Source organism: Mytilus galloprovincialis, chromosome 9 (genome assembly GCF_965363235.1).
Source record: "Mytilus galloprovincialis chromosome 9, xbMytGall1.hap1.1, whole genome shotgun sequence".
NCBI lineage: Eukaryota > Metazoa > Mollusca > Bivalvia > Mytilida > Mytilidae > Mytilus > Mytilus galloprovincialis.
Window position 1 is genome coordinate 54,196,130 of NC_134846.1, and position 23,497 is coordinate 54,219,626.

The 23,497-nt window shown below is 33.6% G+C and overlaps 3 protein-coding genes and 2 long non-coding RNA genes across 5 annotated transcripts; all 5 read right to left on the reverse strand.

Annotated features, from left to right (window-relative positions):
* Window positions 1–1,551: 1,551 nt before the first annotated feature.
* On the reverse strand, window positions 1,552–4,767 carry LOC143046981 (uncharacterized). The gene is made up of 3 exons (XR_012969340.1): window positions 4,640–4,767; window positions 2,835–2,898; window positions 1,552–2,336 (listed from the first exon to the last, which is right to left on the reverse strand). It is a non-coding gene; the product is annotated as an uncharacterized LOC143046981 (long non-coding RNA).
* Window positions 4,768–10,443: 5,676 nt separating this feature from the next.
* Window positions 10,444–12,903, reverse strand: LOC143045307 (uncharacterized). The gene is made up of 2 exons (XR_012968931.1): window positions 11,930–12,903; window positions 10,444–10,605 (listed from the first exon to the last, which is right to left on the reverse strand). It is a non-coding gene; the product is annotated as an uncharacterized LOC143045307 (long non-coding RNA).
* Window positions 10,870–11,693, reverse strand: LOC143045306 (uncharacterized). Its single transcript, XM_076217739.1, has one exon. It carries the CDS (start codon window positions 11,598–11,600, stop codon window positions 11,061–11,063), a length of 540 nt encoding a protein of 179 aa, XP_076073854.1. The 5' UTR covers window positions 11,601–11,693; the 3' UTR covers window positions 10,870–11,060.
* A 148-nt stretch (window positions 12,904–13,051) lies between the features above and the next one.
* On the reverse strand, window positions 13,052–14,284 carry LOC143046810 (uncharacterized). Its single transcript, XM_076219873.1, has one exon. The coding sequence runs from the start codon at window positions 14,234–14,236 to the stop codon at window positions 13,052–13,054; it is 1,185 nt and encodes a 394-aa protein (XP_076075988.1). The 5' UTR covers window positions 14,237–14,284.
* Window positions 14,285–14,317: 33 nt separating this feature from the next.
* On the reverse strand, window positions 14,318–15,271 carry LOC143045305 (uncharacterized). Its single transcript, XM_076217738.1, has one exon. The coding sequence runs from the start codon at window positions 15,069–15,071 to the stop codon at window positions 14,358–14,360; it is 714 nt and encodes a 237-aa protein (XP_076073853.1). The 5' UTR covers window positions 15,072–15,271; the 3' UTR covers window positions 14,318–14,357.
* Window positions 15,272–23,497: the final 8,226 nt, after the last annotated feature.

Sequence of the window (23,497 nt, forward strand, 5' to 3'; positions counted from 1 at the left end):
TCCGGCGTGTAACGCAATGGACGAGTATTAAATAAATCATTATAGAAACCAATGCAGGATTTAAATTTTATACGCCAGATGGGCTTTTCGTCCGCAAAAAAACTCATTAATGACACTTGAATTTCAAAGTAAAAAAAAAAGTACGAATATGTAAAGCTTTGAGGACCCAAATAGATATAGAAAGATGTGGTATGAGTGCCAATGAGACACCTCTTCATCCAAGTAACAATTTATAAAAGTAAACCACTATAGGTCAAGGTACGGCCTTCAACACGGAGCCTTGGCTCACACCAAACAGCACGCTATAAAGGACCACACAAAAATACTAGTGTAAAACCATTTAAACGGGAAAACCAACGGTCTAATCTTAGTAAAAACGAGAAACGAGAAAAATGTATGAACTACATAAACAGACGACAACTACTGTACATTAGATTCCGAAAGGTTTTGACAAATACAACTAAGGCAACCTATGCCTTGGTGGACAATCCTAAATTTATGAGGTCATTCAAACACATTAATGTCTTGCTATTTTACATATTCCCGTTTTGTTGAAAGTATGTTTAAGTGTTTTAATAAAAGATAAATACCTTCATACACCACATAAAATAGGAACAACTCCAATAAATGTATGATAAACATCATAATTGCTTACATCCACTTCATTTGAACTTTGGTGGATAGCTGTCACATTGGCAATCACCACGTCATCTTATTTCTATATCATAATGCCAATCTATTTCTAAACTAATGATTTTCAAAATTTTCATCAGACTGAATTCCCCGACAAGAGTCCTAAGTTCATACTTCATATTAAACAATATCCGGAAAATTTTATATCATTGTTTGCTGTTTTTTTAATCAAACTTCATTTCGTTGAAAAAAAATATTTCCTCAAAAGTGAAACCTCAGTGCAGTCATATTTGAAAATAGCAAATGGCGTAATTCTCTTCAGATATACACTGGTGTTAAACTGTTTAGTGTCAACAATGTTTTTTTTGTATGGTCAGTTTGCCGTCTCATTGACATATATATGACAACTTTATAAAATTAGTAATATGAAAAGCAAAACCAAACATATTTTCATAACAATATTTAAATTTGAAAGATAGAATTTAAAGATGTTTTCTTGTGGCGTATACTATTGTAAAACTAAAGTACAATATATATTTTTTATAGAACCTACCGAACTCCAACAGAACTAAAAGGAGACACTTGTCCCTAAATATGAGAAGAACAAAAATACCGATCAAACTCCAAGGAAAATTTACATCGGATAGTCCCTTATCAAAAGCAATTCAACAGCTCAATTTTGTATTATTTGTTAGTAATACAAAATTAAAATGGAAGTTTGCTTTTTTTCATAGTAAATCATATTTTATTGATAATTTTGACATTTGCTAATTAGTTGAATATACATCAACTACCGGTACCGTATCCCGGCTTCTGTAACCATTTGTAGTATTAAATCAATTTGGTTAGGACTTATTAGTTTATTTGAAATATCAGTTTTGCTTATACAGCAGTTCTGTATAAAATAAAAATAAGAAAGAGTGGAATATTTCTATTAAAGGCGAATCATCATAATCAAAATTAAATACATATATTTCACTCTAATTAAATCTCATATAAAAGTATACAAACTACAAACAAAACTATGCGATGAATATCACACCAAGAAAGACAACTCATGTTCAAATTCAAGACAGCACACAGAGTATGATCTCTTTTAATGTTTATATCACTTTTTCATCGATCATCGATTATCAAGGGATTTACTGGAATGTTTTGGTATGTCATATAAGAAGTCTTCATGAACTATCGCAGTATCGCAGTATGCAACGTTGTTGTGTTTTTCATCTTTCATTGTCACTGAAGGTCGTACTTTAGTTTGTATTTTCATATCATCCTTATTAACTGCAGGAGGGGGAGAAAGTGCATCATATGGCAGGGAATAATTATTATATACTTCTTTCAAATCTTTCGTCCCCTTTGTAAGTCCGGCTTTTTTCAAAGGCTTCGAATCGTCGTCATTGGCAGCAGGAGCAGATGTTCGGTTATAAAACTGCATAGCGTAGTCATCGTGTACTTCTTTTAAATCACCCCGCATGGAGAAATCAAGTCTTTGGTACTGATTTTCCATATCAACAGGGTCCTGATAATTGCTGACCGAAATATTACCAGGAGGCTGTTTTTGTTGAAGAATAAATGGTACTGTGTTTGTTCTGTTTCGAGACCTGTCGTTGCTGCTGAACATCTGCATTGTTTGTTCTCCTTCAAGAGACGCATGCAGATCATTGCTAGCAGAATTACGTGAATGATATATAATTCGTTTCCTGAAAAAAAAAAAAAAAAGAAATTCTTAAAAATCATGTTTTCTCTGTCATACTAAGAATTATGAGAACATTGATACAAACATAACTGTAATTGTATCAGCTTGTATTTTAACTTTATTATTTAATAGAATATGACAACTATAAAAATATCGATAAATATTTAGAAAATACTTAGTGTGTTTACCCGCATGCAGCACAAAACATTTTTGCCTTTCCCATTCTGGAACCCCCTAGCATTTGTTAGTATGGTGTTTTCTTTTATAAATGTTGGTTCCTGCATATGTTTCGAAGTTTAATGTGACGACAATTTTGGCTGAACTAGTATGTATAATTGTTAAGGGACCAACTGAAGCCCGCCACCGGGTTGGTAATTTTATCGATTCATTGAAAATCCATTGCTGGCATATTTAAGGATAAACTCTCCTCATGGACATGTGTTCGTATGATAAATTTTATTTTCACCACCGTTGAATACATAAAAACCGCTGAATAAATTACCGTTTTCTTCTATAGAGAAGCAGAATCACAACTATTGCTATCAAGGCGCCAACAACGGTTATAACTGAAAAATAAACATACTTCGAATAAAACTAAAGTTATATACATTGACATTGTATACATTTTAAAAAGGTTATATTTAAGCATGTTTGCTACTTTAATACTATATCCGAATTATGGTTGTCGTTTATAATCTTCTTTCGTGATGTTAATGTCTTTAATGGTTTATTTTTATTTTTTTAACAGCGGCATACTACTGTTGCCTTTATTTTTCGTATTTGTATATTCATTGATAATTTTGACAAACTAAATTTTACTCCTTGGTTTTGATTGTTATTGTCTTATTGAAGTTTATTGTTTGATTCTTGAAAAGTTTTAATTTGAAGCCATTGAGGCCTGTAATTCTTCTTGGTCGTTTTTCGTTTTGTTTTTCAATGGCATTGCAGTTTGTTTTTGATTTATGAGTTTGAATATCCCTTTGGATATTTCTCTTCTCTTTCACAACATTTAATAGTTGTCAAGGTATTGGATGGTTACTTGGTTCAGCCTTAGCTATGGCAACTATTATGGTAAAATGGCCGTTTGAAATTTGACAAGACTCTTTTGATAAAATACATTTTCCTTCCAATAGATATAGGGAGATGTGGTGTGATTGCCAATGAGACACCTCTCCATCCAAAAAAAAAAACAATTTATAAAAGTAAACCATTATAGGTCAATGTACGGCCTTCAACACGGAGCCTTGCCTCACACCGAACAACAATAAAGGGCCCCAAAATAACTAGTGTGAAACCATTCAAACGGGAAAACCAACGGTCTAAATAGATATAGGAAGATGTGGTGTGAGTGCCAACGAGACAACTCTTACATCCAAATAACAATTTATAAAAGTTCAACATGTTCAATGTACGGCCTTCAACACGGATACTTTTTTCCATTGGATAATTTAACAGTTGCTCCTATTTATTTTATGTTAGAATGAATAGGTTTTCTAATTTGTGTTCTATTACTTTTGTTGACCTGTATATACATTTGTATATATACATATCAAATAAAATTTAGTTATATGGTACCTCAACGATTTAACCAGATGGTCCAAGGACACAGTTATCGTCCTTTGGTTTTCGTTGTCTACGAATATAGTCCCTAGTGTAAACAGTGTATAACTTGCATGTCTTATTTGATACACTTTCCCAATTTATTTCTTGATATTAAATGCATGAAATATCAAGTAGGGGGATGTAATTACATGTAAAAAAAAATTGGGTGCTGAATCTTTATGTTAAGAAGTAAATTGGTCCAGTTCTAAAAGGTCAAATTTTAGCACGTCTGAAGCTGTCAAACTGAATTTTACACCCCCTTAACACAGAATTGTCAATATTTTGAGTTAGAGCTGGTAGAAGTTTCTATAATTTTGATATTATTTGTCTCACTGGTAGTACACTACACTGTAAAAATCTTTTTGAGAAAGAGCAGGTGCGATTTTTTTAATTTGAATTTATTGTCTAAAAGAAATGCACTACGAAATAACTGTGTTCTCGGGCCAGATGATTGGGAAAGGAAACAGTTTTAGTTTTGTTTACCTGTTCGTTACAGGTAAAATTGTATTTGAGGAAAAAGTCATGATCGAGAAAATAAGAAAAATGCCGATAGTAATAACAACAGATATTATTTTCTTACTATGACTATTTTATGTTGCTTGTTCTATTGAAAGTGTTGTTGTTTTGGGGAGGTGGTAATTCAAGTTAATAAGATTGTTGATGCACTACGAATGACCTTTGAAACTGGTGCACGTGACATCATACCTGTTATTGTTGTGATCTTTACATGAATTGATGACTTCGTCACAGTTGATGTTGTGGTAATATAGGCCTCTGAGAAAACTGACATTTTATTTGAAGACGGACTGGTTTTCCTATGATTGATATTTGCGTTTTTTGTTCTCTGTTTTAAAAAATGCGAAATTTTTATATTAGCAATAAAAAATTATCGAAGAAGATAAACTATAAAAATTAAATGCTACTGTACTATGTTCCTCGAAATATATGCAAAACAAATATTTTTTTTATTTTTTATTTAAAAAAAATGTGTTTTATAGAGATACAAAGTATTAGTTTTGGAATTACAAATTATTTCATAGTATAAATTTAATTTGTTAGAGGTCATCCAACAAGTAGGAATCTAATTAAAGGCATATCGATACTGTTTCGTGTATCCATTACGGAAAAAAGGCAATTCCTTCTATATGGTATACGTAAAACTAAGATAATCCATTAAACAAATATTTGGTTGTATGATGGGCATGTTGACTTTGAAAAAGTTTAGCTCGATTTTACATCTTTAAGATGCTTTCACTTGACAGAGTACCAAGATGTCCTACCACGGAGCAGGTAACCTACCTATAAATTATTTAGTCAAAATTCAATAATATAAAATTAGATTGTTTATAACTATTGGAAGGCACATTGAACCCCTTTAATGATAAAGTGCTGATTTGATCTACTAACACTGAATCAATACTCCTGCTGGTGTGCCCGAAGATACATTATAAAATGGTATACTTCGTACTTTGTTTTACCTTTTAATATTTTTTTGATTCGAGCATCACTAATGAGTCTATTGAAGACGAAACGCGAGCCTGACGTTTATAAGAAATTTCAATCCTGATATCTATAATAATTGTTCTCCACATTCTACTCTGCATCATACCTGTAACATAAGTTGTCGTTTTGAAAAAGGCTTCACTTGTTTACGGTGATCCTGTGGTAGATATTCTCGATATAACCGTATTTTTCAGTGGAGTGGTGGACATACTTCAGTTTGTTTCCTTATTGATGTCTTTTGTTCCCGTTATAAGTTCTATGATGCATGAAGTATTTTATTAACTACTTGTATGTAGTACCAATTTCGTCATACTAGTAATATATTATTTTCCAAGTGTTCGATATGTACATTTTTAATATAAACAATAAGATTAATACATCCGAAAATATGTTTTCATGCATTTTAACTCCACCATATTCTGTGCCGTTTATATTGCAATACTATAAACAAGTGCATAGTTTTCTTCTTTTGGTGGCACTCGTAAAATACGAGTAGGTATATTTTTATCTTTCGAGCAATAATTTTCTCTGTAGTCAAAATTCAATAATATAAAATTAGTTAAGTCAGTACGCCAGATGTGCGTTTTGTCTCAATTTGTGTCCTCAGGAATAGATTACCTTAGCTATATTTGGCCAAACTTTTAGGAATTTGTGGTCCGCACTGCTCTTTATTTTGCCTTTTCAACAATTTCTTATTTGAGCATCTTATATGAGTCTTTTGTAGACAAAAAGCGCTTCTGTCGTAAATGAAATTTAAATCCTTACATCTATGATGAGTTTATTTCAAATGTTTGGGTTTGAGCTTTCCGGATGAAGGTAAATCCAGAAACGAAATTGATAAAGTGTGGGTTTTTTTTTCTTGTACAACATGTTCTAAAAAGTAATATTGTTCTCCAACTTCTACTATGCATCATACCTGTAACGTTTATATAACTTAGTTGTCATTCCGAACACTGGTTGCCTTGATCCCGGTGATGCTGTGGTAGATATTCCCGATATAACCGTCTTTTTCAACGGAGATGTCGACAGGCTTGTTTCAATATTGATGTCATTTGTTTCAGTTTTGAGTTCTATAATGTTTTAAGTATTTTATCAACTTTCTTATTATTCCAATTTCTGCACAAACATATTTTTTTCTAAGTAATTGATAAGAACATTTGCATATATGCAATAAGTTTAATGCATCGCAAAAATGTATTTAATGCAGTTTATCTCCATCATACGTTTTGCTTTTTATATTGAAATAGTTCTTCTGGTGGCAGTAGAACATTTCATAAAAATATAATCATTTACAACATTTAAAATAAAATTATAAAAAACTGTGTTTAATAAGATTTAAAATCTAAATTTTAAATCAGTTATCGGTTGTGCTCAGGCACCATGTCCGTTATACTACTTCGTCAGTTACATTGTATTATTAATATTTGGTTTTTAGTTGGATTATCGATCTTCACAAGTGATTGATTTACCCATAATCCTCCTTTTGACGTCAACACTTGGCAAATGCAGACGCTTTTTAGACCAGAAAATATCTGCAGCAAATCTACACAAATCTGACACATAAGTTGTTAAAAACGTTAATTATTTTTAAAGTGTTTCAAAAAATATTGTGTAGAGATTTGATTATCGTTTATTTTGACTCGATTGTTACAATTGTCGAAGCGCCAGGGCCAAACTAAAATTTTCAAGCAGCAGACGGCATGGCATGGTCGGCCTTTGTCTGCGTTCTGAGAGAAATGGTTAATTTCTAAAATTTGTTTTGAATTTTTTGACATTTTGAATTAGTTTATATCTAGCAGAAGTTTATTTCTTTTAATTTTTAACATTATATTGGATAAATACAGTGAACGCATCAAATATTGGAGATAGCAGAATTCAAATATAGTTTGTTAAAGGTGGATGCAAATCTATTTTTTTTCCATCGTGCTCGATCGGCCACAGCAGAATCAGGCAAATTATTAGTTTAAACAATATTTATTCAGATAAATCAACATTAAACATATTATACAATGAAATAATATTAGGGATTCAGAAACAAGCAATTTTGCTTTTACAAATCTGTCTCCCTTTACAGACATAATACACTTATTGAACAATACATAAATATAAATACTGGCATGCTCTGTAATAAATATATGAATATGAAAAAGGTGAAAAAAGGAAGAAAAAAAAATTCATGAGAAAAATAAAATAAAAATAATAATAAATAAACGTGAATAATTGTAATTTATACAGTGTGAAATGCTTGGGTTCCTATTGAGCGATGAGGCATTAACATCAAGGGTTAAAACGTTTACTTTTAATAATATATTTTTGCACCAAACTGAATAAAATACTATTTTGCTCATCTGAGAGTACCGTTGATCCAAAAAGCAAAGTTTTTGTGTTTACTTGGACAGGAAGAACTGAAATAGAATCTAATAGTTCATGTCTTAAATTAATGTATATAGGACAAGATAACAGAAAGTGAGTATTTGTTTCTACATCACCACAACGACAATTTGGAGAGTCTACTAAATTACGAACGAAAAGGTGAGAATTCAAAGAACTTGAATCCATTCTTAAGCGAGCATGAAGAATTTGACCAAAACGATGTCCTATATAATAATACGTTGGGACCTTACTATTTTGGGTACTAATTTGTTTTTTGAATAATGATAGAGATTCACATTTTCTTATGTTTAAGTTAAGAGTGTTCCATAGTTTTGTTGTTGCAGGGATGAAATATTCAGAATATAAACGGGTCCGTGTGTTGACTTGGGTAATATTATTTCTTTGTCTTGTATTATGATCATGCCTACTTCCTACTGAATCAGGCAATAAGTCTCTTAAATACTCTGGAGTTTTATTATTCAAAATTTTGTGATAATGAATTAGTCTATGATTGCGTCGTCTTTCAGATAATTTTTCCCATCGAGTTTCAATATATAAATTGTTTATACTGGTAAGTTTAGTACCCCCCGTGACGATACGCGCTGCGTCAAGCTGGATATTTTCAAGTTTAGCAATCAAATTCTGATTTTGGGAGTCCCAAACGACATCGGCATATTCGAGAATTGGGCGAACAAATGATATGTAAACTTTTTCAAGTGAAAATCTATCAAGAACATTTTTCATTTTTCTCATTATATTTATTCTTTTGTAAGATTTAGAAACTATATATTCAATATGGTCGTTCCAGATCCGTTGTTAGAAAAAAAGACACCTAGATGTTTGTGTTTGCTAACTGTTTGTAGCTCTTGGGTATTCATATTTAATGGAGGATGAAAGGGTCTATTTGCTTTTTTTGAAATTATCATACTTTTAGTTTTTTGGGCATTAAAATTCACAAGCCATTTTTTTGACCAATTATAAATCTTTTCTAGATCGTCATTTAAAATTGTAGCTGTTTCTGTTTGATTGTCAACCATAATATATAATGAAGTGTCATCTGCGAATAGCTTAATTTGAGCTTGAATGTCTTCTACAATATCATTTATAAATATCAAAAAAAGGAGAGGGCCTAGAATGGACCCTTGTGGAACGCCTGCATTAACAGGTAACCATTCGGAACATGAACCGTTTATAACCACCCGCTGGACTCTGTTTGTAATATAATTTTCAAACCACCTTAGTAAAGAACCTGATATACCCGCTTGTTGAAGTTTAAATAGCAGTCCCTTATGCCAGACTCGATCAAACGCTTTACTTATATCACAGAATACTACCCTTATTTCTTTACCGCTATCTAAAGCCTTCCCAAAATCATTTGAAATATTAATTAATTGATTAACCGCTGAATCCTCCCGTGTAAAGCCTGATTGATTTTTCGTTAAAATATTATTACGCATAAGGTGATTGTAAACATGTTTATATACACACCGTTCCATACACTTTGAAATTACACTCAACAAGGAAATAGGTCTATAGTTTTTAACGTCATTCGGTTTACTATTTTTATAAACTGGGGTAACATTTGCTCTTTTCCATTGATCTGGAAAAGTAGACGTACTTAACGATAGGTTAAATAGCTTACATAGTGGATACTTCAAAACAGAAGATGCTTCTTTTAACAATTTGGGACTTATTAGGTCTGGGCCAGAAGCTTTTGAGGGATTAACAATTTTCAATATATCTTCAACTTCAGTAACAGTAAGTTCTATATAACCAATGTCATCACTAATAGTTTTAAGTTCTTCAGGTAACATAGCACTTGAGTCATCAATATTTGACTGGGAAGAAAAAAATCGATTAAATTCATTTGCCTTTTCGATTTCATCAAATATTAAGTTGTTGTTAACCATTAATGGAGGTACACTTGCGTCGTTTGCTTTTAATCCGGATATTTGTTTAACCGTTTTCCACCAGTTAGTAGTGGACGGGCTACTGTTCATGATTTTTTTAATTAAATTGTTGTTATAATCATCCTTTGATTTTCTTATTAAACTGGTAACTTCATTTCGTATTTTCTTAAATTTTGACCAATCCGATGGGTTATTATATTTTTTAGCCTTTCTGTGGATTCTGTTTTTTTTCCTTATCTTTTTTTTAACATCATTTGTTAGCCATGGAGGTTCATTTTTACGAACAGTTATTATTTTATTTGGAATACATTTTTCAGCAGCTTCTATGATAGTTTTTGTTATTTCGGTTGTAAATTGTTCAACGTTATTTAAGTTTATTACGGAATCCCAATTTTTTTCTGATAAAATGTTACGATATCTGTCATAATCTCCTCGATCATATAGCCAAATTTTCCGCTTAAAAGTTTTTTGACGACATTTTGGAAAGTTCAAAAGACTAATTATAGGGCAGTGAAAGCGTATATGGTCTAATAAAGGTGGCCCGACTCCACAGTAAGTTATTATGTGAGCATCGTTTGTTATAAAAAGGTCTAACAATGATGACGACGATTCAGTAAAATGAGTAGGTTCATCTATCAATTGAGTAAGACTAAATTGGCTTTATATTCTAATTCGCCAACTCAAACGAATATAAATTATTTAATAAATAAAACAACACATAAATAGGATAAGTGTGCCTACAGCTGTAGCAGCCTTTAATATTACATTACATTCAATTTCATTCTCAAACTAAAGTCCTTCACTTTAAATTCAGGCACACTACCATCAGTCCAATCATACAATAGCACAGTTATATACAGTAACAGTAACACAATCAAAAACTATCTACAAAAGAGGAAAAATTCATATTAATATAATGTACTAATGCATATACTCCTATTAACGATAACCATCTCATAAAAAAGTAAACATAATAACGAATGCTGCTACGTCGTACTATAGGCAAACTTCGAATAACTTAATTTTCTCAAGCTACCCCCTTAAGTAATACTTAATCATGCTTTTCACGAAAATCATGAGGGCATATACCCGTAAAACCGGCAGTACTTGACCGTTACAACGTCATGTGACTTAATACCTTTAATAAATATATTTATATTCTAATTCGCCAACTCAAACGAATATAAATTATTTAATAAATAAAACAACACATAAATAGGATAAGTGTGCCTACAGCTGTAGCAGCCTTTCGAAAGACAAAGAAAGCAAAAAATGCAAGTAGATGTGAGATGTGAACATAGGGTGATACATATACAATGTATAAAGTATATTTATGAAAATTATATTCCCAAACTTTTAGACACTGTCAGTTTTTCTTTTATATTTTCTCTTACATAGCCATCTTTGGCTTTATCTGAAGCCCATCTACCATGCTTCTTGAATAATCTATCCTGAATGCCAGCTGATGCAGCTGCAGTAGCTCCACCTGATCTCAAGCTATGTAATCCAAATTTGGACTTATCTAAACCGATAGATTCAAGAGCTGATAATATAATTTCTCTTACTCTAGTATATGATAAAGGTTTAAGACCTCTCAGTTTATAAGACTTAGATTTTTTACATAAATACATGGATCTAAATATATAATCTGAAGATGAAGAGTCAATATTAGATAATAATAAATATTTCTCCAACATACTAACAGGACATGTTTGTGTATCTGTTCTAGCAATTAAAACCTGTGTGCCTTCTCTATAATGATCAGTTTTGCTTTTCGTTATGAGCAAAGAGACATGTGAATCACTAAATTTTAAATCAGATCTTTTTAAATTTACCATTTCAGAAAACCTTAAGAACCTTGCATAGCTTATAAGACACATACAACAAATTCTAATTTCTATAAGATTGTTACATTCTTGACCATATTTAATAACAATTTTCTTTAAAATATCTGGTGTAATTGGTTCTTTTTTATTTACAATAGCATGTCCGATCTTTCTATGAGCTCCTTCTTTAACCGATATACACAACTGTGAATAACACGGGTTTGGATAGCCTGCTAGTTTATGAGCCCAGCTTATGGAATAATATGCTTCTTCAACCTTAGCATACGAATTAAATGTCTTTAACAGGTGTATTAAGTACAATGAAACATAAAAATCTGAAGCTGGTAAAGGTTTAACATTTAAATAGTTATTACACCACTTACAGAAATTGTTAAATGCATATGAATATTTTCTTTTGGTATTCTCGGCCTTCGAACGCAGACAGAACTCAGGTAGGCAATTAGATAAAGATGTCAAATCTTGGTCGACTGGCTTAGGCAAGGATTTCCATATTCCACATGAAAAAATATCTGAAAAACGTGCATATGAAATAGAAATATAATCTACTATACAACAAGCTTACAATATAATTAAATGACCTTGCCAGATTTATTTTTCATACTGGCCATGTCAGTGAGACCTTGCCTATTAAATTTGGCCTTGTCATCAACAAACGACCTTGCCAATAAATTTGGCCTTGTCTTTACTATGCGACCTTGCTCAACAGCCTTGTCGTAAATTCTTACGTGAACTCAGCGTTCAATCTAATAGCTAAAACACTAGAAACGAATTCAGAAGATCCCAACAAGGACTTATTATTCATACCATGAATAAAAATGTTCTGATTTGGTTGAAATTCTAAAACATCAATTACATATGGTTGCAAATGCGAACCTCTTTTAAAAATCATTGTCCAAAATGACGAGGAAGGCCACTTTGGAACGATCAAAGTGCCTCTAGCTTTACATAAAATCAAATGTTTAATTGCTCTACAGACAACAGAAATTGGAGGAACAATCCAATTAACTTCATTGTTCCAATTTTGCGTGAACGCATCAACTGCTTCAACACCTGGATTCCAGAACTTAGAATTAAACCTGGGTAATTTTTTATTTAAATTACTCGCAAATCTGTCCACAGTATGCGGACCCCACATATCATCTATAAATTTAAAAAATTCTATGCTTGTTCCCCAGTCTTCTATATCAATCATTTTTGAAATATAATCAGCTTTAGTATTTTCAGATCTTGGGATCCAAACAACATCTAACGTAATATTCAATTCAGAACACAACTTAAAAATATTCATAGCTATCTCTTGTAAATGTACTTTTGAACTTCCTTTCTGAACAATGAAAACACAGTTATTGTTATCTGTATGCCATTTAACACATTTATTTCTTAAACGGTTTTTAAAAGACATCAATGCTAACAAAATAGCTTGAAATTCTCTCCAAGTAGAACTCTGTATAGACTCTTGTAAAGTCCACATCTGATGAAAAATATTAGTCAATATCTATCGAGTAAGCACCAGCAGCTACATTACTTGCATCAGAGTATACAACCACGTGGGGAAAAGAATAACCTGCTAAATGTTTTCTGTTCAATCTTAGAATGTTATTCAGCCAAAATGTGAGCTCATTGAATACACAATCGGGACATTCCAATTTTAAATTTAAATCCCACTTTACTCTGCTTTCAATAGCCCAGTGTAAATAACGGGTCATTAAACTAGTTATGTTACCCATGACTGGACACATAGAAATTACCTTTCCAGTTACCTGAGCCAATTCTCGTGCTGTGAAATTAGGAAAGTTATTCAAAACATCAACCAATGATGCTAGGGTATTTTCAATCCGTCTATCTGATATACTAATTGAAAAATCAGACGAATTCCAAACTAAACCTAACCACTCTAAACATTGGACTGGTTCAAAAATAGATTTTTCCCTGTTAATAAGAAACCCTGCTTCTAACAAAGACGTTTTTACAAAAGATGAACATTCGGAAGCTTCTTGTTTATTTTTACCCATTCCAAGTCCATCATCTAAGTAAAGCACAATATCTACGCCGTTTTCTCGCCAGTATTTTACGATTGGACGTAAACATTTAGTGAATAGATATGGAGCAGACGAAAGACCAAAGGCTAAAACTGTAAAACAGTAAAATTTATTGTTCCAGCAAAATCCTAAATATGTTTGTTGTTTAGTACATACGTAATAATGAAAATAACCAGACTTAAGATCAAACTTAAATAGATAGCAATCTTTTGTGAAATAGTTTAAAGCCACTTTCCAGTCTTCAAATTTAATTCTTTTTTTTTTAATAAAAACATTCAGTTCACTTAAATCCAAAATCAGACGTTTTTTGCCCGAACTTTGAACTGCAACACTAAGCGGATTTACAACATAAGGTTGAAATGGAGTTTCAATAACACCTCCGATATCAAGTAATTCTGAAATTGCTTCATTTACAAATTTAGAATGGACATTAGCAGATTTGTTATTCTTAAATGACATAGATGTAGGAGTCTGCAAAAAAGGAATAACATACCCATTTTTGATAGTATTTATAACAAACTCATTAGCACCTATATGTTTCCAAAATTGTATATGCTTGCGTAAGCTATATTTCACCCCTTTTGCAACAGATGAAATATCAATATTATCAAAATATTTTGCATGTGACATAAACAGTTCAAACTGTCCGTAAAGATTACGTTCATCTAAAAAAGTAGTATAAAAATACTTATCATTAATTCTGTTGCCTTGTTGTCCCTGAGACACCTGGTTTTGTACTGAATAGGAGGGGTCACTGAGTTCGCCAGTGGCCAAGCTGGTTGCAGTTGTAACAGATGTCCTGAGATGACGGTTCCCTCCGTCTGCCGGTCCGAAAGGGCGGCTGTTGGTAGTTGTTTTGTCTAGCGTTATGTTGATTAGGCATAGGTGCAGAAGGAGCAGAAGCAGTAGCTGTAGCGGTTCTATAAGGATGAGGTCTTTTCTTTTCCTTGATACTCCTGATGGCACGGGTTTCTGCAGAACGAATGCGCTTCTCGTCTTCGGAGTTGGAGGCAAGGTCGTCGCTTTCATATTCACGGACGGTTTTCCATCCTGCAGGAGATTTGTCTGCAATGCGGATGAGTTTATTTCGCTTCTTAACCTTAAGGATAGCTCCAGATACCAATTTAAGACAAGCTGCATCTTCATCAGGAATACGCTTCTGGAGCTTAACGAGGTCGGCCATGATTTCACAATTAAAGTTGAATTGTATCTGGTTGCCCTCACCTTTGAGTTTAACTGAAACTTCCTGCTTGAGTTTGGTAGCAAAATTATCGTTGCCAACTGCCAAATCTTTGTGTAGAGTAGCGATCTTCCCATCAAGATAGGTTTTAAACAGAGAGAAAGTATCCACCAAGTCGTTATTCCCAGTATTATGTGCAGAAATACCATCACGCAACGAATGTACACTAGTACCAGCTGGCAAAGATTCATGGTCGGAATCTAGAAGTTTCTCGGAGTCAGACATACCACAATAACGAATGCTGCTACGTCGTACTATAGGCAAACTTCGAATAACTTAATTTTCTCAAGCTACCCCCTTAAGTAATACTTAATCATGCTTTTCACGAAAATCATGAGGGCATATACCCGTAAAACCGGCAGTACGGGTATATGCCATCCAATCAAATAGAACGTAAACACACACCATGTGCTTGATATAAACACACACACGTGTTTCTAGTAAACAATCACTTGACCGTTACAACGTCATGTGACTTAATACCTTTAATAAATATATTAACAAAGGTGTAATTTTTGAATTAACAGGGGCAAGTTGGTTATCGTTAAAATCGCCTGTGGCCATTATGTAATTAATAGTATTATCATTAGACGCCATATCAAGAGAATATTCAATTTTTTCCCAGATATCTGGTCCACTATTGGGAGGTATATAAAAGGTTCCGAGCAAAGCCTTTTTATCTTTAAATTTAATTTCTAACCATATTGCTTCCAAGCTTTCGCTTTCGAGGTCAATTCGACGTTGAGCATGTATATCATTTTTTACATAAACAATTATCCCCCTCCAACCTTGTGTGGACCTCTGTCGCGACGGAAGGGGTGCTGGTAATTTAGGATTTCAATTGATTCGTCTGTATGATTATTGTTTAACCAGGTTTCACTAAACGCTAAAATGTCGAAATCAGAATATTCAGCTTGAATCAGATCTATTTTCGGGGCTAGACTTTGTACGTTTAAGTGAAGAATTGAGACTGATTTTGAAAAAAGTTCACCGAAATCCGACATGTCAGTTGAGTTAATTGAACTTTGAGAAGAATCGATATCGTCACTGGGACCTGGATTTACCTCTATTCCTGCTAAGATTAGCAAAATTTGAATAACAAATAGTAAAAATAAAATAATAAATAATCTAAGATTAACATTTACACTTGTTATTTTTTGTACATTTGAGTCTACATGTTTCATCTCTAAAGGTTTAAGGCACACGCCTAGTTGATGCGTCAACGTGAAGATTAAAATTGATAACAACAGGGCCTGCGAGACACTTTTACAAGCAAGAAATAAGTTGATACAGATAAAATCAATATAATTTAGTCTATGTTTGATGTTTTTGCAAATTATTGTGTTTCTTTTACATTGTTTTAAATCATATATTATCTGACATATATAATCAAATATTTACATAAGTTAACATAGTGTGTCTTTTCCAGTTTAAAATGCTTAGAGCTTCTAAAAGAAAAAGGGTGGCGCCCAAGGGAAGAGAAGATAGCGTGTCTCTGACCGCTAAGAGAAGTGTCTTGCGTCGAAAAGTTGGAGATGTCCATGATATCAGATCAACAGAGAGTACAGTGGCAACCAATACACTAGATACAGACTATGGCTTCGGTCCCCACAACCACTACTGAACCCATTACGCATTCAGGTAATAGTCCAGTATTTCAAACCTCTTCTCCTTGCATTAAGGCCAGAGATGACCTTGCTAGAAATATCCCTGTAAGCTTGAGACAAAAAGTTATTACTGGAGAGTATATTGACCTGGCCTTACTGTTAGTCAATTCACAAGCCTCTGCAGGGGATAAACAAAAAGTAGTTATTTCGCAGGGAGAAATTTTGATACAACCATGGCAGCAACAACAAAAAAATGACTCCATAGATACCTGGACAGACGCATATGTATTTTATATAAGTATATATTGTACTGCTCACCCGCATGTATTTCAAGAATTACTATAGTACATGCATATAGTATTCGGTTAGGCGCTAAGCGGTGCGCACTAGGGTGGAAATCGTATGACGAACAATTCCGCCTCAGAATGTCACAGTATCCAGCTGGTTCTTGGGCTGTTGTTGACCCTGAGCCATGTCTGCTTTATATGTATCCTCCGTCTTCTAATAGTAATGCGCCAGTAAGCACGGAGCGCTTTAAATGTTGCGCATTCAATTACCAGGGCAAATGCGTGAATCAATCATGTCCTTATACTCATTCTTGTTTAAGATGTTCTGATCAGCACACACTTATACAGTGCCTAATACAAAACGTTTTTCCTAATAGGGTAGGCGAAAATGCAAGATTTCAGCAACCTAGGCATCATTTTAGACCGAGATTTCAGGCACGTGGTGGCAACCCAGTGCAGTATCCCACCAATACGAAATCGTATTCTGGTCAATATATGAAGTGATTCTTTAGCAGAATGCAATTAAAGTTGTGGCACAATATTTTTTATGTTTCTATCTTAAAGAGATTTGTAAGAATTTATGACATTGTTCATATTGTTAATTTTGTATAGAATTAAGATTGTATTACTTTCAGAGTCCAAACTGTTGCGCTACCTATGGGATAAAGGGTGGACTCCAATAAACATAAATGAATTAGAAACGTATCTTGGTGATAATGCAAATAGGGTGGATGCTCAGTCCTGCTTGGGGGTTTTTCTTTTGGATTTAGGATACTATACCAAGGTCCACGTATTTCTACTACCGCAAAAAAATTGGTGTCTGCAGAAATACACAAGTCCGAAACATTAGCAAAGTTGCACGACGAGGTCAAACTTTGTAGGATTTTGGGTCCATTTTCTAAAAAACCTATATCAACACTGCGAATTTCTCCAATTGGACTTGTTCAGAAACCAGATAATGGTTGGCGTCTCATATTTCATTTGTCTTATCCAAGTGGAGTTAGTATTAATGATTTTATACCCGAAGATTATTGTAGTGTTAAATACTCATCATTTGACAATGTTTTAAATATGATTGCAGCTCTCTAAGAGTGTGCGAAAATCGGAAAAATCGATATTCGCCAAGCATTTAAGCTTTTAATCCTAAATCCTGCACATTTTAATCTTATGGGTATCAAATTTCAGGATAAGTTTTACATCAATAAATGTCTAACCTTAGGATTAAGTAGCTCATGTCAGCTTTTTGAACGATTTTCGACCTTTTTACACTGTGTTGTTCAGTCAAAGTCGGGTCTGGACACTTTGGATCATTATTTGGATGATTTTATATTTGCTGGACACGAGTCAAATAATAATTGTGAGTTGTTAATGGACACTTTTATGAAAGTTTGTAAGGATTTATGCGTGCCATTGACAGACAACAAAACAGTTGGTCCTACAACAACCTTGACATTTCTTGGTCTTGAAATTGATACTTTACTTATGTTGGTAAAAATTCCGGAAAACAAGGTCATTAAGTTAAGGTCTGGCATTCAATACATGGTTGGTCGGAAAAAGATAAAATTGAAGGAACTAGAGTCAATCATTGGGCTAGTGGCATTTTGCTCACGTGCAATTCCGTCATCAAGGGATTTTACTAGAAGGTTTAATGATGTAATTTCAAACCTTAAACACGGAAAGTCGTATTATTATGTAAAAAATTAATCAAGAGCTGAGATCTGATCCTTTAGTCTGGTTAGAGTTTTTAGAAATTTTTAATGGCTAATGCTTCATTTCGGAAAGTCTCTGGTTATCAAGTGATATGCTTGAGCTGTTTACTGATAGTGCTTCTCTTGGTTATGGGGCTTATTTTGACAAGCAATGGACTCAGTTTCGATGGCCTGTCGAGTGGAGGGATACAGAGTTCATGTCCGATATATCTTTTTTTAGAGCTGGTGCCTATATTATTGGCCATTGTAATTTGGTCCCCTCAATTTAGCAACAAGACAATTTTATTAAGAATAGATAACCAAGCGCTAGTTTTGATAATTAACAAGCGAACATCAAAATCGAAGTACGTAATGAAGTTAATTCGTCCTCTAGTATTGTTATTAATGAGAAAAAAATATTCAGGTACGAGCGTTGCATATTCCAGGCGAAAGTAATGCAATTGCAGATTCTCTGTCGTTTTCAGGTGATCCGTTTCCGTACATTGGCCCCGGAAGCAGATCAAACTCCATCAGACATTCCTTTGGAGTTTCACATAGTCATTTCGGAACTGAAGTAGATTTTTTTAACAAACAATTCGGTAGCTCCTAGTACAGCAAAGTTGTACACCAGGGCTTTAAATATTTTTAACAGTTTCAGGAAAAATATCGGTCTTGCTAATGTATGGCCTGTGTCACTGCAAGACACTGTTGCTTTTATTGCATACATGTATAGGTATAAATCTGGAGTCGCTCATTCAACAATTAATTGGTACACATCAGGCCTAAGTTTCTACAACAAGCTAAACATGATAGAATATGAATAAAGGAAGATACAAGTTGTACGTCAATAAAACAACAACACAGCAGCACACTACTGATCGGCATGAAGTTCGCTGTTTTTACTTTGTTAAATTGTCAGTACAAATTTACACCACTTTTCACGAGCAAAGAGTGGTGTTTATCATTTAATTATGTATATAATTGCATTAGAAAAGTAAAAAAACAAAAACGGAATACTATCGTGCGAATTTCTTCAGCGCAGGTCTTCATAAAATAGGCAAGTTAATGGTTGTGCAATACCGTCAATCTAAGTAGATGTACACTTTATGTCACAGTAGACGAAACCAGCCTAATTTCATCGTAAACGATGAAGTCTTTAAAAGTCAGACTCACGCTGCCATAACCACTCCACGAAGGTAAAAACTGACAAGTCGTAAGTGGAAGTTCACGTCAGTATGGCAGATGTAACGGAACTACAGGTCGAGTAACAATCCACTTAGTAAACCATGCAGAGAGGAAGTCCATATTATAAATCGTCTAATGGAAAAAAAATACACGGAGAAGATCTGAGAAATCGGTCTACACTGCAGTGTAAGATAAATAATCAACTGTTAACACTGCCGAAGAAACAAATGAAGTGGTTACATCAGACAGAAAATTACAAAAAACAAAGACAATGGCATATAAAAAAAAACCTGCTCTTTTTAGAGTCACAAAATCATTTCAAAAAGATTCTGAATTTCGTTGAATTTAAAACATATAACAGTCTTTTTTTAGTTATCGCTCAACTTAATTTTTTTATCCAGTAAATTAATAAGACTTACATAAAGCTTGAAGGGTTGTCTGCGCTAATTTCCCAATTAAAATAGAGTGTGTTTCAGATCTTTCATTTTTCGCTTGACACCAAGAAGGTATTGAAGCACAAATGCTGGCCCGGTCACAAATGAACATACAAGAAAGTAGTACTTAAGTTAAACAAAATAGTTCCTACGCATAGCTGTAACTTCGTCAAAAAGTAAACAAAAAGAGGGGTATTTTTGTGACAAATGAAAGCGCCAGGTCTTGGGATCACTGTAGAATCCTCGATGACAGTTTCTCTTGAATAATAAATTATTATTTGATACTTTGATAGGGGTCATATTTGCCCAGTTATTCAGGACAGACGTACATGGTTGGTTTTTTTTTTTGTTTTTTTTTTTTTATATAACCCAACTTTCATGAACCAGTGCGTTGTAATATGCAAATTAAGATATGTTGAATTTTTCAGCGCAGTCAAGTCGGGAAATTTATAAAAATAAAGACTGCTAATGAGAGAACTATCCATCAAAGTTCAAATGAATTCGATGTAAGTAATTATAGACAATCGTACGGCCTTCAACAATGAGACAAACCCAAACCGTATATATAGTCGGCTAAAAAAAGGCCCAGACATAAATAAAAAAGGAGTCAGTTTAATTGAGAAAACTAAAGGCCTACTTTAACGTATAGTTTTGTTATGAAATGACTGCCACTGCGTTTGGTCCGAGACCACAATTATTTCGTAGTGCATTTCTTTTAGAACATAAATGAAAATTAAAAAGACCCCATCGGCGGTTTCTCAAAGAAACTTTTACAGTGTGTTGTACTACTTTTGGGACAAATTATATCAAAATTATAGAAAACTTCATCGGCTCTAACTCAAAATATGGACAATTTTATGTTTAGGGCGTCTTGAAATCTTTTGACAGCTTCCGAAGTGCTAATTTTCAACCTTTTTCACCCGGACCAAATCACTACTTTCCTTTAAAATTCTGGACCCAAATCTTTTTACAGTGTAATTTCACCCCCTACTTGCAATTTGAGGCATTAAACATGGAGAAATAAATTTGGAAGGGGTATAAAAATTAATGGCAAGTAACCCACTATCAACACTAGGGACTATATTCAGAACAACGAAAATCAGAAAATCAAGGGACGACAATCGTGGTCTCGGACCCACTGACCTAAAGACAAAAAAACCTAGCAGTGTACTATCAGACTGATATGATAATATTTTTTGCTGTCATAAGCTGCATGAATAAAAGGTGATGTAAAGTATACGTTAATGAGACAGCAATCCAACTATACAAATAACAAAAAGACATCGAGAGGGAGACGTGTCATCTTCAAAAAATAGACCGGTGTCCTGACAATATGTTATATAGATGCTAACAGGTTTATATATTTATATTTTCTCACCTAGTAGTGTACACGGAAAATTAAGAATGAAATAGAAGGAGAACCAGATGAGGGTTATAATATGTCAATGGAACAGCAACCTAACGACAGAAATAACGGAAACAAATATCTTGATGCATACGTACAGTCCTCGACAATAGTCAGGTCACCACACAATATATCTCGCTCTCAATTGTCTCTCGATCATTACGTGCGTGTAGCGTACAGATATACGCTTGGCAAACGCTTGAGCTGGATAATTTTTTCATGCTGCATAAAATTTCCTGAAGTTATAGCGTTCGCCAAGTGTATACCTTTGCATTTCGACGTACTTCAAACTGATGCATCGCGCGTTTAACGATTGCTTAAGCATTCCTCTGGCGTACAACTAACGTATACAGACTTTGTCAATTTTCTCTGTACGTCTGGTGCACGCCGGTCTATACGCCAATGTGTGACGCCGGCAAAATAGGCAAACTTTGCGTGATCATTGTGAAAAGGGAGTGAATATAATACACTAAAGTGCTGCTCTGGTTAGGATAGCAAATCTAGGTCCACCATAGGGACCCGACGAAATAACAATATACATTATTTCCATTGTGTTAGGGAGATATGATGATTTGTTAATCACAAAAAATGCATATGTCTCCAGGGGATTATGATTTTAATTCTTATTCATACATAGTGCTTGAAAGACAGTTCATAAATTAATTGCTTATATACACCAGCAACCAAGTAAAGGAGAGGATATGAACAGTTCATTGTAGTCCCATAGTTTTGAATTTCATAAATCTATAAAGGATAATGTTTTTTTTATGATAATAAGATATTAGTCTTTCAGCAACTAGAGCACCATGACAGCATACGAATAGAAAAAAAACCCGTGATGCATGTAACTTTCATACTTCTGAAGTACAGTAGTTGTCGTTTGTTTATGCAATTTATACGTGTTTCTCGTTTCTCGTTTTTATGCCCAACCTACGATAGTAGAGGGGCATTATGTTTTCTGGTCTGTGGGTTTGTTCGTTCGTCCGTTCGTCCCGCTTCAGGCTATAGGTTTTGGTCAAGGTAGTTTTTGATGAAGTTGAAGTCTAATCAACTTCAAACTGAGTAAACATGTTCCCTATGATATGATCTTTCTAATTTTATTGCCCAATTAGAGTTTTTACCCCAATTTCACGGTCAACTGAACATAGAAAATGATAGTGCGAGTGGGGCATCCGTCTACTTGGGACACATTCTTGTTTTATATAGATTAGACCGTTGGTTTTGCCGTTTGAATGTTTTTACACTAGTCATTTTGGGGCCCTTTATAGCTTGTTGTTCGGTGTGAGCCAATGCTCCGTGTTGAAGACCGTACATTGACCTATAATGGTTTACTTTTATAAATTGTAATTTTGATGGAGAGTTGTCTCATTGGCACTCATACCACATCTTCCTATATTTATTTCAGTGATATAGCAAATATCCTGGAAAAAGAACACATATGAAAACAATACATGTAAATGTTCTAAAAAATTCTGTGAAACAGAAAATCTACAACGGTCAACCACCTCGTGATTGCGTCAAAATAGGACTTTCACCACATAAAAAATAGACGTGAAAGATATCAAAGGTACGCTTGTTTACATGGTAAATTTTAGGCATCAAACTCTACCCAAGAAAGTCATATGATGAAAATGCAAGCTCTGGTATATCATGTCAGGTGGGAGATATATACTTCATACAAATGCAAGTACTACTGGAATGTTTGTACTTAGAAATATAAAGTTCACAATTGGCAATCGTAACTTCCCTCTTTCATCGTTCAGTTTTATTTTGAGAGGATATCATCTAAATTGCGAACCGTGAAGTTAAAGGATAATTTCATGAAATTGCTTATTATGTACATACTTTTATAACCCTTTAATGAATAATAATGTAGTTTTATCATTCGCTATTTGTTTTGATTCGGAAAGATTCATAGCTGACATTTTCTACAATCTTCTTTATACAAAATGTATATTTTTCTTTCGGGTGTCTTAATTACTTTTTGCTCTCTATATATATATCACTATTTTTCAAATAATTAGACCAACTATTTGATTATTCTT

Coding starts and splice junctions, on each gene's coding strand:
- LOC143045306 (XM_076217739.1), bottom strand. CDS start 11,600: ATGTGTCTTATAAGCTATGCAAGGTTCTTAAGGTTTTCTGAAATGGTA.
- LOC143046810 (XM_076219873.1), bottom strand. CDS start 14,236: ATGTCACATGCAAAATATTTTGATAATATTGATATTTCATCTGTTGCA.
- LOC143045305 (XM_076217738.1), bottom strand. CDS start 15,071: ATGTCTGACTCCGAGAAACTTCTAGATTCCGACCATGAATCTTTGCCA.